A 15867-nucleotide genomic window follows, 5' to 3' on the forward strand; every position below is an offset into this window, starting at 1 on the left:
AGTGCTGAGGGAGTGCCGCACTGTTGGAGGGTCAGTGCTGAGGGAGTGCCGCACTGTCGGAGAGTCATGGCTGAGGGAGTGCCGCACTGTCGGAGGGTCAGTGCTGAGGGAGTGCCGCACTGTCGGAGGGTCAGAGCTGAGGGAGTGCCGCATTGTCGGAGGGGCAGTGCTGATGTAATGCTGCACTGATGGAGGGTCAGTGCTGAGGGAATGCCGCACTGTTGGAGGGTCAGTGCTGAGGGAGTGCTGCACTGTTGGTGGGTCAGTGCTGAGGGAGTGCTGCACTGTTGGAGGGTCAGTGCTGAGGGAGTGCTGCACTCTCGGAGAGTCAGTGCTGAGGGAGTGCCACACTGTCAGAGGGTCAATGCTGAGTGAGTGGGCACTGTCGGAGGGTCAGTGCTGAGGGAGTGGGCACTGTCGGAGGGTGGGTGCTGAGGGAGTGGGCACTGTCGGTGGGTCAGTGCTGATGGAGTGGGCACTGTCGGAGGGTCAGTGCTGAGAGAGTGGGTACTGTCGGAGGGTCAGTGCTGAGGGAATGGGCACTGTCGGAGGGTCTGTGCTGAGGGAGTGCTGCTCTGTCGGAGGGTCAGTGCTGAGGGAGTGGGCACTGTATGAGGGTCAGTCCTAATGGTGTTGGGTGTTTATTTCCAGATGCTCCGACCAGTGTCCGAATCACATTCCCACCTTCAGTTCGAGCTGGAGTGTGGACATCCCTCAGCTGTCAGTCTGATGGCCATCCAGCAGCAGTTTCCTATCACTGGCGGAAGGTGTGTCCACACGGTTCGATGTCTCTCTGTTCTGGGAATCAATGGAGGTCTCAATGTTCATTCTACGCTTCTGTTGAAGATGTTGGCTGTGAGATCACCTGTACAGCGGGGAACACCGTAGGTGAAAAGGAATCTGATCCCATACGACTGGATATTCAGTGTGAGTGTCATCAGTCTGAGAGTCCCACTCACCAACAAACTCTCACATTATACTGAGCTAAAACTTCATGTCCCTCCCTATCCCTGTACCCTCCTCCAGCTCCTACACCTCCTCCCTATCTCTGTAACCTCCTCCAATCCCTACACCCCCTCCCTATCCCTGTACCCTCCTCCAGCTCCTACACCTCCTCCCTATCTCTGTAACCTCCTCCAATCCCTACACCCCCTTCCTATCCCTGTACCCTCCTCCAGCTCCTACACCTCCTCCCTATCTCTGTAACCCCCTCCAAGCCATAAACCTCCTCTGTAACTTGTAGCTACATCTGTACGGCGTGGAATTCTGTCAGCTCCCGGGATTCTACACCCAAACACATTAATGTACAGTGTAAGTAAAGAGGTTGTGGGATATACAAGAAATAGCCCCCAGACCACACTCGGAGCACTGTGTTTAGATCCCGGGTCTCCACACGACAGTTGGATAGTCAGGCATTACAGAGGAGGGTGCACTTGGGAATGAGAAATTCTAGCATGGAGAAGAGGGGATGAATGGCCTCTTTCAGGATTTGAGGAATTCTGGTGGTTTTTCTGTGAAATGATGTCAGTGCTCAGGGGCAGCATTTATTCAGGGATTTGGGAGAATGTTCCACAGTGTTATCCCTCTCCCTGACCTGAATCGAGCTGTAATTCCTCTTGTCGATGGTCCTGGAGATGTTACCATTGTTCGCAGTGAGCCACAGGGAGAGGTGAAGGAGGGAGACCGGGTTACCCTGACCTGTAACTCCAGGAGTAATCCAGGAGCTCGCTACACCTGGTATAAGGACAATGTGAACACAGCAGTTAACAAGGGGACAGGGAACATCCTGACCATACGCTCCATCACCCCAACGGAATCTGGAGATTATTACTGCAAAGCGGAAAACGTTATTGGAAAACAAACTTCAAAGAGCTTCAGGATCGAGGTGCTCTGTGAGTGACATTCCCAGGTTGACCTTTTCCCAATGTAAACTCCCCGGTCTCTGTCACTACTCACTGCATGAGAGCGACTTATCCAAAACTTCACTGTCCCCCGGTCTCTGAACCCACAACGAATCCCTTTCCCCAATCACCCTCCTCTCACTCCCTCTCCTGCATCGTTCCCCAGTTCAGCAACACCTCAATTGTAAAATTCCCATTCTTGGCTTTCAACACCCTCCATCACTCCCTCTCTATCTCTGTCACCCCCTCCAGCTCCTACACCCCTCCCTCTCTCTGTTAAACCCTTCAGTCCCTAAACCCCCTCCTTACCTCTATAATGATCCCCAGCCCCTATACTCTCTCCCTGTCTCTGTAACGCCCTCCAGCCCTTACACTCACTCCCTCTCTCTGTAACCCCCTCCAGCCCGTATACCCCCTCCCTATCTCTGTAACGCCCTCCAGCCCCTACACCCCCTCCCTATCTCTGTAACCCCCTCCAGCCCCTACACCCCCTCCCTATCTCTGTAACGCCCTCCAGCCCCTACACCCCCTCCCTATCTCTGTAACCCCCTCCAGCCCGTATACCCCCTCCCCATCTCTGTAACCTCCTCCAGACTCTACACCCCCTCCCTATCTCAGTAACCCCCTCCAGCCCCTACACCCCTCCCTATCTCTGTCACCTACTCCAGCCCCTACACCCCTCCCTATCTCTGTAACCCCCTCCAGCCCCTACACCCCCTCCCTATCTCAGTAACCCCCTCCAGCCCCTACACCCCTCCCTATCTCTGTCACCTACTCCAGCCCCTACACCCCTCCCTATCTCTGTAACCTACTCCAGCCCCTCCACCCTTCCCTATCTCTGTAACCCCCTCCAGCCCCTCCACTCTTCCCTATCTCTGTACCCTACCCCAGCCCCTCCATCCCTCTACATGTCTGTAACCCCCTCGAGTCCTGGCCTCTTGAGTATCGCCTGATTCCTGCCCCCGTCGGCTCTGCCTTCAGCTGGCAATGACCCTGAGCTCTTTTTTGTCACTTTTCCTGGTTTCATTTCCGATCAGGGATCTTTCTGGTGTTCCCCCACCCCACCCGTCGGAGACCCCCTGTCTCCTGTGGACCTGGATATGTGAGGGATTCTGAAATCTTGGAATCACGTCTCTCTCTCTCTCTCTCTCTCCCAACAGATGGACCGAGGAACGTGGAGATTATTTCTGAGGATACAGTGAAGGAGGGGACCGAGATCACGTTAACGTGTCGAGGTGAAGCCAACCCCCCGGTTCATACCTACAGCTGGAGGAAAATGTGCAACGGACAACGGAACAATCTGCGAGAAAATACCGACACGATTAGGATTCAACCCACCAGGGATGATGCATCTTGTAGCTACATCTGTAGAGCACGGAATTCTGTCAGCTCCCGGGATTCTACACCCAAACACATTAATGTACAGTGTAAGTAAAGAGGGTGTGGGATAACCAGAAAATAGCCCGCAGACCACACTCGGAGCACTGTGTTTGGATCCCGGGTCTCCACACTACAGTTGGATAGTCAGGCATTACAGAGGAGGGTGCACTTGGGAATGAGAAATTCTAGCATGGAGAAGAGGGGATGAATGGCCTCTTTCAGGATATGAGGAATTCTGGAGGTCTTTCTGTGAAATGATGTCAGTGCTCAGGGGCAGCATTTATTCGGAGATTTGGGAGAATGTTCCACAGCTTTATCCCTCTCCCTGACCTGAATCAAGCTGTAATTCCTCTTGTAGATGGTCCTGGAGATGTTACCATTGTTCGCAGTGAGCCACAGGGAGAGGTGAAGGAGGGAGACCGGGTTACCCTGACCTGTAACTCCAGGAGTAATCCAGGAGCTCGCTACACCTGGTATAAGGACAATGTGAACACAGCAGTTAACAGGGGGACAGGGAACATCCTGACCATACGCTCCATCACCCCAACGGAATCTGGAGATTATGACTGCAAAGCGGAAAACATTATTGGAAAACAAACTTCAAAGAGCTTCAGGATCGAGGTGCTCTGTGAGTGACATTCCCAGGTTGACCTTTTCCCAATGTAAACTCCCCGGTCTCTGTCACTACTCACTGCATGAGAGCGACTTATCCAAAGTTTCACTGTCCCCCGGTCTCTGAACTCACAGCCACTGCACCCCTTCCCTATCTTTGTAACCCCCTCCAGCCCCTAACCCCCCTCATCTCTTTAACCACCTTCTGCCCCTACACCCCCCACTATCTCTGTAACCCCCTCCAGCCCCTACACCCCCTCCCTATCTCAGTAACCCCCTCCAGCCCCTACACCCCTCCCTATCTCTGTCACCTACTCCAGCCCCTACACCCCTCCCTATCTCTGTAACCCCCTCCAGCCCCTCCACCCTTCCCTATCTCTGTAACCCCCTCCAGCCCCTCCACTCTTCCCTATCTCTGTACCCTACCCCAGCCCCTCCATCCCTCTACATGTCTGTAACCCCCTCGAGTCCTGGCCTCTTGAGTATCGCCTGATTCCTGCCCCCGTCGGCTCTGCCTTCAGCTGGCAATGACCCTGAGCTCTTTTTTGTCACTTTTCCTGGTTTCATTTCCGATCAGGGATCTTTCTGGTGTTCCCCCACCCCACCCCTCGGAGACCCCCTGTCTCCTGTGGACCTGGATATGTGAGGGATTCTGAAATCTTGGAATCACGTCTCTCTCTCTCTCTCTCTCTCCCAACAGATGGACCGAGGAACGTGGAGATTATTTCTGAGGATACAGTAAAGGAGGGGACCGAGATCACGTTAACGTGTCGAGGTGAAGCCAACCCCCCGGTTCATACCTACAGCTGGAGGAAAATGTGCAACGGACAACGGAACAATCTGCGAGAAAATACCGACACGATTAGGATTCAACCCACCAGGGATGATGCATCTTGTAGCTACATCTGTAGAGCACGGAATTCTGTCATCTCCCGGGATTCTACACCCAAACACATTAATGTACAGTGTAAGTAAAGAGGGTGTGGGATAACCAGAAAATAGCCCCCAGACCACACTCGGAGCACTGTGTTTGGATCCCGGGTCTCCACACTACAGTTGGATAGTCAGGCATTACAGAGGAGGGTGCACTTGGGAATGAGAAATTCTAGCATGGAGAAGAGGGGATGAATGGCCTCTTTCAGGATATGAGGAATTCTGGTGGTCTTTCTGTGAAATGATGTCAGTGCTCAGGGGCAGCATTTATTCGGAGATTTGGGAGAATGTTCTACAGCTTTATCCCTCTCCCTGACCTGAATCGAGCTGTAATTCCTCTTCTAGATGGTCCTGCAGATGTTACCATTGTTCGCAGTGAGCCACAGGGAGAGGTGAAGGAGGGAGACCGGGTTACCCTGACCTGTAACTCCAGGAGTAATCCAGGAGCTCGCTACACCTGGTATAAGGACAATGTGAACACAGCAGTTAACAAGGGGACAGGGAACATCCTGACCATACGCTCCATCACCCCAACGGAATCTGGAGATTATTACTGCAAAGCGGAAAACGTTATTGGAAAACAAGCTTCAAAGAGCTTCAGGATCGAGATGCTCTGTGAGTAACATTCCCAGGTTGACCTTTTCCCAATGTAAACTCCCCGGTCTCTGTCACTACTCACTGCATGAGAGCGACTTATCCAAAGTTTCACTGTCCCCCGGTCTCTGAACTCACAGCCACTGCACCCCTTCCCTATCTTTGTAACCCCCTCCAGCCCCTAACCCCCCTCATCTCTTTAACCACCTTCTGCCCCTACACCCCCCACTATCTCTGTAACCCTCTCCAGCCCCTGCACCCCCTCCCAGCTCTGTAACCCCCTCCAAACCCTACACCTCTCCCTATGTCTGTAAACCCCTCAGCCACTGCACCCCCTCCCTGTCTCTTTTACCCCCTCCAGCCCCTACACCCCCCTCCCTATCTCTGTAACCCCCTCCAGCTTCTACACCCTCTCCTATCTCTATAACCCCCTCCAGCCCCTACACCCCCTCCCTATCTCTATAACCCCCTCCAGCCTCTACAACCCCCTCCCTATCTCTATAACCCCCTCCAGCCCCTACACCCCCTCCCTTTCTCTGTAACCCCCTCCAGCCCCTACACCCCCTCCCTATCTCTGTCACCCCCTCCAGCTCCTACACCCCCTCCCTATCTCTATAACCCCCTCCAGCCCCTACACCCCCTTCCTGTCTCTGTAACCCCCTCTGGTCCCTACACCCGCTCCCTATCTCTGTAACCCCCTCCAGTCCCTACACTCCTCCCTATATCCATAACATTCTCCAGTACCTACCCCCTCCCTATTTCTGTACCTCCCTATAGTCCCAAAAGCTCTCCCTATCCCTGTTTCATTCTCCAGCCTCGACACCCCTCTCTGTCTCTGTAACCTGCACTGGTCCTTACACCCCTCCCTACTCTGGACCTCCACCAGTCCCTACATCCCTCTCTGTATCTGTAATGCTCCCCATTCCCTATACCCCCTCTTATCCTTGTAACCCCTTTCAGTTTCAGCCTCTTGAGTATTTCCCGATTCACTCTCCCATTTGCAGCCCTGAACTTTGGCAATCTGTCCCTAATTTGTTTTACCTCTCACCCTTTCTCTTCCTTAAAAGCTGAGCCCTTTAATTGAAGAATTGTCAAGTTATCTGCCGTGTGGGATCTGTGACCGATTTTCCTGTTATGTCACCCCTTGCAATGTCTCCCTTAGTGAGGGATGCTCAAGTAATGCTATATCTCACTGAGAGTCTTGTTCCTTTCTGTCAGATTCCCCTCGGAACATGCAGGTGTCAGTCTCTCCATCGGACAGTGCGATACACGAAGGTGACAACATCACTCTGAGCTGCACCAGCGACAGCAACCCCCCAACCAGCTGGTACAAGTGGGAACTGAGACAGGGAGAGGAGGCTGAGTCTCTGGAATCATCTGAGAGAGACCTGACCTTGTACAGAGTCACTCACAAACAGGAGGGTGTGTACTCCTGTGAGGCGGGGAACACAGTCGGTGCCAACAGCTCGGACGGTCGCAGGATAACGTTTGGGAGTAAGTAAGCAGCCCTGATATTGATGTCTGACTCCCTGCCCTCACACTGAGTGTTCAGCACAGCCCTCAGTGTTCACATTGCTCTACTCCCAGGAAGCATGGGCCCTGTGGATATGACCCAATGTAGGCAGAATGATGGAAGTCTTAAGAAGTGCTTCATTTTATGGCCATTTGTCAGACGCCTCAAATGACAGTTGGGAGGTATTGACAGTTTACAGCTTGAGTCACTTCAGCTGAGGAAGGATTTCCTTATCTTAGAGTCAGCACATTGAGGGTTCACCAAATTGAATCCTGGAATGTGGGGCAGAGAAGAGATATAATCAATCAAGAGATACAAGTAACTAATGTTAGAACTCTCACTGATTTTTCATTATTTTTGTTTGTATTGTTTTACCAGTTTTGGTTGGAGTTGTGAATTGGGAAGTATGAGCTGAAAATGAACTGTGGAATTTGGGACAGCTTGTGGTAAAAGGAAGATAGCAGATCAACAAGCGTCTGTTTGTTTGTGAGGGCAGGCCTGGAGGCTAATTGCAGGCAGATTCTTGGTTAAAGGAATTCCAACAGACAAAGTGAAGGGTATTGTGTTTAAACAGATAGCAGAAGGTGGCTATTAACAAGGTCTGTATCTGGGAATTGGTTCCAGCAAGTCTGGAAGAGGCCCTATGTTGAAGCAGACAGCAGTTGTTGAATGGTTATTGAGACCTCAGGAAGAGGCGATCAGACTATCAGGGCAGAACTAGAACTGAAGTAATTGTGTGTATTTGCTGTGTAGATGAGTTTGGCTTCTAACACAGGCAGCATGAAGATTTGAAAGCTCTGTGCCAAATCTGTCACGTTGGCATTTAGAATTCCAAAGAGTAGGAAGTTGCATTAGAAGTATTGCTGCTTTTGCCTGGGTGAACTGAGAAGGTGACCCTAATCAGTGTTTTGAAAAAGCAGCCCCATTCCTACCTGTGAAACAATGCAACATGAAAATGGTTTCAGCAATCTGGCCAATTATGATATTTCTTTTATGTTAGTTTGTCTGTCTATCTGTCTTTTGTGTGAATGGGGTCTGAAACCAAATGTTTCGGGTTTGAAACATAAACATTAGTTAGATTACAGAGAGATCATTTTCTCTTTGCTGAACTTATTGTGTATTTAATAAATAGTGAAGTGTTTTGTTTCAGGTACAAACTGGTTTCTGAAATTTCATTAATTGCAAAGTCTGGGATTGCTTATTCAAACGTCTGGTTACGAACCATTGAGGTGCTTATTGAGGCCTTCAACAATGTTACTGTGTTGCAAATACAGTAATTCAATGGCTGGTTTAATTTGGTTATTTCACTTTGTGCCATAAAACTGTCATGATACACTGGCACTGGAGCAAAAAGTGTACAAAGTCACCATATCTGGCATGATCCTAGGAACAAAGATATCTAGGCACAAAATCTTAGGTATGAATTAGAAAAATGAAAAGTAAGATCAAAAATCAGCATTACAGACCTTCTAAAGCTCGGTGCAGAGGCAGCTTATGAGGAGATGCTGCACTTGCTCTTAATATACTTATAAAAAGCCTTGGGATTTTCCTTGATCCTGTCAGCTAAAGATATTTTATGACTTCCTTTTTAATCTATTCCCTAACTCTCTCAATTCGTATTACAGAACCACATTTCATTTTTTTTATATATAAACATGTACCACGACAGCTGGCTATTCACCCTCCCCCTTCAGAATGCCTGACAGCTACTCTGGAGCTCTGACCAGGAGGATAATATCCCGTTCGAGAGTCCCATTTGTGGACATAGAGAGTTATAGAGTCATATAAGGTCACCCCTCAGCCTCTGACACTCCAGGGAAAACAGCCCCAGCCTGTTTAGCCTCTCCCTAGAGCTCAACTCTCCAATCCTACCAACATCCTTGGAAATCTTTTCTGAACCCTTTTGAGTTTCACAACATCTTTCCGATAGGAAGGAGACCAGAATTGCACCCAATATTCCAACAGCGGCCTAACCAATGTCCTGTACAGCCGCAACGTGACATGTCAACTCCTGTACTCAATACTTTGACCAATAAAAGAAAGCATACCAAATGCCTTCTTCACTATTCTATCTACCTGCGACTCCACTTTCAAGGAGCTATGAACCTGCACTCCAAGGTCTCTTTGTTCAGCAACACTCCCTCGGCCCTTACCATTAAGTGTAAAAGTCCTGCCAAGATTTGCTTTCCCAAAATGCAGCACCTCGCATTTATCTGAATTAAACTCCATCTGCCACTTTTCAGCCCATTGGCCCATCTGGTCCAGATCATGTTGTAATCTGAGGTAACCCTCTTCACTGTCCAACACACCGCCAATTTTGGTGTCGTCTGCAAACATACTAACTGTACCTCTTATGCTCGCATCCAAATCATTTATGTAAATGACAAAAAGTTGAGGACAAAAAGCACCGATCCTTGTGGCACTCCACTGGTCACAGGCCTCCAGTCTGAAAAACAACCCTCCACCACCATGTCTTCTACATTTGAGCCAGTTCTGTATCCAAATGGCTAGTTTTCCCTTTATTCCACGAGATCTAAACTTGCTAACCAGTCTCCCATGGGGAACCTTGTCAAATGCCTTACTGTAGTCCATGTAGATCACATTTATGTTCTGTCCTCATCAATCTTCTTTGTTACTTCTTCAAAAAACTCAATCAAGTTTGTGAGACATGATTTCCCACGCACAAGTCCATGCTGACTCTCCCTAATCAGTCCTTGCCTTTCCAAATACACGTACATCCTGTCCCTCAGGATTCCCTCCAACAACTTGCCCGCCACTGACGTCAAGCTCACCAGTTTATAGTTCCCTGGCTTGTCTTTACCACCCTTCTTAAACAGTAGCACCACGTTAGCCAACTTCCAGTCTTCCAGCACCTCACCTGTGACTATCGATGATACAAATATCTCAGCAAGAGGCCCAGCAATCACTTCTCCAGCTTCCCACAGAGTTCTGGGGTACACCCGATCAGGTCCTGTGGATTTATCCACTTTTATGCATTTCAAGACATCCAACACTTCCTTTTCTGTAATCTGGACATTTTACAAGATGTCACCATCTGTTTCCCGACAGTCTATGTCTTCCATATCCTTTTCCACAGTAAATACTGATGCAAAATACTCATTTAGTATCCCCCCCCCCCCATTTTCTGCACCACAGAACTGCCTGTCAGTTCCTCTGACAAACGAGTTCCTCTGTCACTGAAGACCAGCCAGCCTTTTACTTCCTGCAATATGCAGCAGAGCCAGTTGCGACACTGCAAACTTTCCCCTGATAGGCCACCCCCAACAACCGTATCCAGCACGCGGTATCTGTTTGTGAGGGAATAGCCACAGGAGACTTGTGCATGACCTGACCACAGTCTTCCTGGTGGTTGCCCCAGACCTTTCTGCCTGTGTAGCTCTTACGTATGGTGTAACAGCTCAGTATATGTACTATCCACAATGTCTTCAGCATCATGGATGCTCCATCATGACTCCATCTGCAGCTGCATCTGCTCCTTGTGCCAAATCAGGAGCTGCAGCTGAATATACTTCTTGAATACATGGTCACCAAGGAGACTGGAAGTGTCTTTGATTTCACACATTCTAGTAGGAGGAGCATTCCGCAGTGCCGAGTTCTCCTTAGCAAGTACAAACAATAAACTAGGAAGAAACTACCCAACCTTACCCATTACTCAACAAATCAGATTTCTTGTGCTTTCTCTATTCCTAAAGAATGACAAGGCACAAGGATAAGGACTTTACATTCTGTCTCCCGACAGGTTTTACTCTGAGCCCCGAAAAGTGGTTCCTAGACAACCAATCCTCTTTCCCTGAGCTAATTGTTAAATTGTGAGGTCACCTCAGGAGACTTGCCTCTGGACAGAGTGAAGACTCCAACCTTTCTGCTCCTCTCCGACTGCTGCTCTGACAAAGCATTGGGCTGGAGGAGGTAACAGAGATAGAGGTGTAAGGGCTGGCAGACCTTACAGAGATAGTGACAATTGTAGGGGCTGGAGGAGGTTACACAAAACAGGAAGGTATGTGCAGTGGGAGGTCGTTACAGAGACAGCGAGGGGGTATAGCGGTTGGAGGGGGTTCCAGAGATAGGGAGGGGGTGTAGGGACTGGAGGGGATTACAGAGATAGGGAGGGAGTGTAGGGGCTGGAGGGGGTTCCAGTGATAGCGAGGGGGTGTAGGAGTGGGAGGGGGTTACAGAGATAGGGAGGGGGGTGTAGGGGCTGGAGGGGATTTCAGATATAGGGAGGGGGTGTAGGCTCTCGAGGAGGTTACAGAGACAGGGCAGAGGTCTAGGGACAGGAGGGATTTACACATATAGGGAGGGGATGTAGGGGCTGGAGGAGGTTACAGGAATAAGAAGGGGGTGTATGGTCTGGAGGAGGTTACAGAAATAAGAAGGGGGTGTATGGTCTGGAGGAGGTTACAGAAATAAGAAGGGGGTGTATGGTCTGGAGGAGGTTACAGAAATAAGAAGGGGGTGTAGGGTCTGGAGGAGGTTACAGAAATAAGAAGGGGGTGTAGGGTCTGGAGGAGGTTACAGAAATAAGAAGGGGGTGTAGGGTCTGGAGGAGGTTACAGAAATAAGAAGGGGGTGTAGGGTCTGGAGGAGGTTACAGAAATAAGAAGGGGGTGTAGGGTCTGGAGGAGGTTACTGAAATAAGAAGGGGGTGTAGGGTCTGGAGGAGGTTACAGAAATAAGAAGGGGGTGTAGGGTCTGGAGGACGTTACAGAGATAGGGAGGGGGTGTAGCGGGTGAAGGGGTTTACACATATAGGGTAGTGTGTAGCATTTGGAGCATGTTACAGACATAGGGAGGGATGTATGGAAGGAGAGGTGACAGAGATAGGGAGGGAGTTGGTGGGGCTAGAGGAGTCTACAGAGATAAGGAGGTTGTGTCGTAGCAGGAGGAGGTTACAGAGGAAATGATGAGTGAATGGGCTGTGGCATATCACAGTGGTGATGTTGGGTGAGGGGCTGGTTGAGTTTAGAGATTGTGGCAGTTGCTGAATGGGTTGAGGTGACATAGATAGGGAGGGTTCTCACACGCTCACTTGTCGTAGTTCCCTCCAGTCTCTGGGTAATGTCTGGAGCTGTTTATTTAATGGAATCTGAAATTCTGTGCAGTGGTCTGTTGAGATCATGGCTGATTTACACGAGACCAAGATACATTTCACACTCTGTGAACAGCGTTTCCAGATTTCTCTCCAACAATTCACAACAACACAACCCTGTGTGCAAAAACGAGAGAAACATTTGACAGGGAATTAAACAGGACAAACCTGCGCTGTCTCCAATATCCCACAGTTTGATTTGATTCATTCACTAGATTCATTCCTGTGAGTCAGACCTGATAATGTCAGCACTGCCCTTCCCTGACAGACATCAGTGAACCGGATGGGTTTTGCTGATGATCTTCAATGATTTTATGGTTATCATTGGAGCGTGAATTCCAGATTTTTAAATGAATTCACATTCCACGATCAGCTATAATGGATCCAATCTGCAATCTCCAGACAGCACCGCGCTCTCTGGATGATTCCTGTCGAGATATTAACACTAGACCATCGTCTCCCCACTAAAGTGGAAGGTCAGAATGGCACTTGCAGCAAGTTCACAGTGAAAAGATCTTGGACACTTTGGTGTCTCTGAGAAACCATTAGTTGCTCAGAAAGACATATTTTATATTTCATCCCAGTTTTTCTGGTTTGGAAGGCAGTTCAGAGACAGTCAAATTGCTGTGGGTCTGGAATCACATGTAGGGTAGGCCGGGTAAAATTTCAGTAGATTCTCATAAGGCCGTAAGTAAACTAGCTGGTTTTTTACAACAATCAGCAATAGTTACATGATCTCAATTAGGCAAACGTTTTAATTACAGATCTTTAATTACATTTAAATTTCACCATCTGTAACAATGTAATGTGAACCAATGTTCCCAGAACCATTAGCTTTGGATTCTGAATTGCTCACCCAGTGACATTCTCACTGCATCACTGCCACATTTGTAATGAAGTGGAGCTTGAGAGAGATTGAACATGGACAGGAAGTGATTAATTCTTTCTCTGTGTTTTCTAGATAGCAGAGGAGAGAGTCTGCATGTGATCCTGATCCTGGGAATACGAGCTGGGATATTCATTGTAGCTGTTGTTCTGACTGTTGCTGGTGTTTGTGTCAGTGAGGGGCAAACAGTTAAAGGAAGCTGAAAGGCTGTTTCAAGCTTTATCAGTGTAACCGAATCCAATGGGATGTTGGGTTAGGTTGTACTGAGTCCAGTTAAGGGCACTGGTACGGATCGTCTGAGATCAATAGAGATCTCAGGTAGCCATTCAGTCCATTGAGCTATGCCAGCTGTCTCTGTACAGTAATCCAGTCAGTGCCATTTCCCCTCTCACTCCTCATTGTTCTGAGAGTTTATTTCCCACAAATATTCATCCAAATTCTGTTTGAAATCAGTGAGCATCTTCCTTTCCATCCCACCTTGTAGACAGTGAAATCCAGATTATTATCACTCACAGTGTATAGCAGTCCTTCTTCACAATCCCTGCTCTGTCTATCCCACCCTGAATCTTCAATATGTCTCCCCTTGTCCTTGTATCATCAGCAAATGGAATAGCTTTTCTTTGTCTCCCTGATCTAAACCTGGCCCCATCTCATCCTCATCAGTCAGATTCACCCCCAGTTACCGTCGCTCTGAGAGGAACAGCCCCAGCTTCCCCAAATGAACCCTGTCACTGAAATCCCTGCTCATTGGAGCTGTTCAGGGAAATCTCTTCCATGTCCTCTCAGACTCTCACATCCTGAAATTTCTGAGACATGGGTTTCAAAGGAATTTTTATACTGAGCTTCAAAATGTTTTAAGATCGAGCTCATTCAGTGTGCTCCCATGAGTAATGACATCACTCCCTCTGACAAAGGACACACCCTCAATGCTGACACTCCAGTTGGATAGTGGTCTTAAAGGAATAACCCTCTAACAAAGTCTCATACTCCCTCCCTATCACTTTGTGATGATATTATGGCTTTAAGAGATGTATTTTGTCCTGTCTTTGTTTTGAAGAAAGGTTTTAAGGCAGAGGTTTGTTGTCCATTGAAAACCTACAAAACAGCTTAGGTATTTTCAAAGATGGAAGAATTGAAGCAGCCTGAATGGGTGTGATCAAACTCCCACAGAACGAGTATATTAGTTTTAACTTTCAACAGTTATTGCTGAGGTCTCAACAGAGTGTGGAAGCTGTAGGATGTCTCTCCCAGCTCCATTCATTCACTGAATGCCCTCTTGATGTTTTTTCTTCCTGCTGCTGGAATTGCATGTAGACAATCTGTTTTTCTGAACTTACCTTTTGCCAACGGTGTGTTTATGGGGTGTTACGATATTACAACAGTTACTCTTTAGTAGCAAAATAATTTCTTATTCTGTTTAGTTTTGAATAAAGTTATTCTCATTGCCTTTTCCATTTATTGTCTTTTAACTATAGTGTATGAATAAAGTGTGTTTTGCTTCAAATCTGGTCGTTTGACGGATCAAACTGTGTCCGGAACACAATACCTTGCAAGAAGAAAAAGTGAGGGTTAGGCTGTGTTCTGGATTTTTTGTGGGGGTTTACTCTGGTCCATAGCAGACTGGGGATTCTCATCAGGATCAAAATCTCTAATTCCACTTTGAGTCAGGATTATTGTTCTCAACGATAACGAATGGTAAGTGTTTGTGTCTTTTTTGGGGTGTTGAATTTGATTAATTTAAACAGGATGGACCTTGTTTTAATAATGGCTCTTTCAGTCACTGAGAGTTTCTTAGGGGTGGAGAAAGTTGCTTTGGCAGTTTTACAAAAAGTGAGCAAGGAAAACCATTTGGAATTGGCAAACCAGCTGGAGTTGGGGTTGGCTGTGTCTGTGAGGAATGGGGAGATATGTGTGGCAATCACGCAGCATTTACAATGGCCAGGAATGCCATCAGAATCTTTGGAAATAGCTAAAATGTAATTGCAAATGAAGCAATGTGGGTTAGAGGCAAAAGAAAAGGAAAGATAGTACTGACAAAACAAAAATGAAGAGAGAATGAAATGAGACAGCTTGAATTATGATTAAAAGCAGCAGAAAAAGAAAAAGAGAAGAAATCCCTAGTAGAAGAAAGTGTGTGGGAGAGAGAGAGAGAAGAAAGACTGAAGGAGAGAGAGAAGAATCGGAAAAAGAGGTAAGACTTGAACTTCAGAGGTTGGAACTGAAAACCCAAAGTCAAGGTAAAATGTAGGAGGTCGAGGTGAAAGTCGGAATAATGATGAGGGCGGTGACGGAGAGCAATCCCATCTGAGTTAAAGGCCTGGTGGGATCTGTTTAAATATGTTCAAGCATCACCAACGTTCAACAAGATGGATCGAGAAGCCTTTTTCATTCCATTTGAGAAAATAGCGAAATATATGAAATGGCCAGTGACCATGTGGGTATTGTTGATTTAACCAAAGTTGGTATGTGGAGCCAGTGAAGTATTTGCATTGCTAACACAGGAGGTACCTGGTGAGGGTAATGAGGTGAAAAATGCCACCTTCAATGCATATGAACAAAGACCAGAAGCTGACATAAGCGTTTCAGGAGAGGGATCCTGGTCAAACATACATTGAATTTGAAAGGATCAAACACCGTAATTTTGATAGAGGGAGAAAACCATTGAAAATATATCAAACATATGATGCTCTGAGAGGGATGATTATTTTGGAGGAGTTCAAAGAATCACTTCCTGAAGCCCTGAGAACTGACGTGGAAAAGCAGATATTTAAAACTGTTAGATTAACTGCTGAACTGGCAGGTCATTATGAATTGATTCATAAATCAAAATTTGACTTCCGACATCAATCTCAATCTGTGAAGGATAGTAATTGGGGAAAAAGAGAAATCCTCAAGTGGTAAGGGAAAGGAGATCTCATTGAAGATAGTAAAGGTAGTT

At 47.7% G+C, this 15867-nt stretch overlaps 1 protein-coding gene across 1 annotated transcript in view; it reads left to right on the top strand.

Moving 5' to 3' along the window:
* LOC140458812 (cell adhesion molecule CEACAM5-like) overlaps positions 1 to 14285 on the top strand; it is a 40015-nt gene extending 25730 nt beyond the window's left edge. Inside the window, exons 7-13 of the mRNA XM_072553461.1 lie at positions 652 to 927; positions 3062 to 3328; positions 3640 to 3909; positions 4594 to 4860; positions 5172 to 5441; positions 6639 to 6914; positions 13005 to 14285. Of these exons, the coding sequence (XP_072409562.1) occupies positions 652 to 927; positions 3062 to 3328; positions 3640 to 3909; positions 4594 to 4860; positions 5172 to 5441; positions 6639 to 6914; positions 13005 to 13132 (1754 nt within the window). The 3' untranslated portion in view covers positions 13133 to 14285. The remainder of the gene's footprint in view (positions 1 to 651; positions 928 to 3061; positions 3329 to 3639; positions 3910 to 4593; positions 4861 to 5171; positions 5442 to 6638; positions 6915 to 13004) is intronic.
* The last annotated feature ends 1582 nt before the right edge of the window (positions 14286 to 15867 follow it).

Source organism: Chiloscyllium punctatum, chromosome 34, assembly GCF_047496795.1.
Source record: "Chiloscyllium punctatum isolate Juve2018m chromosome 34, sChiPun1.3, whole genome shotgun sequence".
Lineage (NCBI taxonomy): Eukaryota > Metazoa > Chordata > Chondrichthyes > Orectolobiformes > Hemiscylliidae > Chiloscyllium > Chiloscyllium punctatum.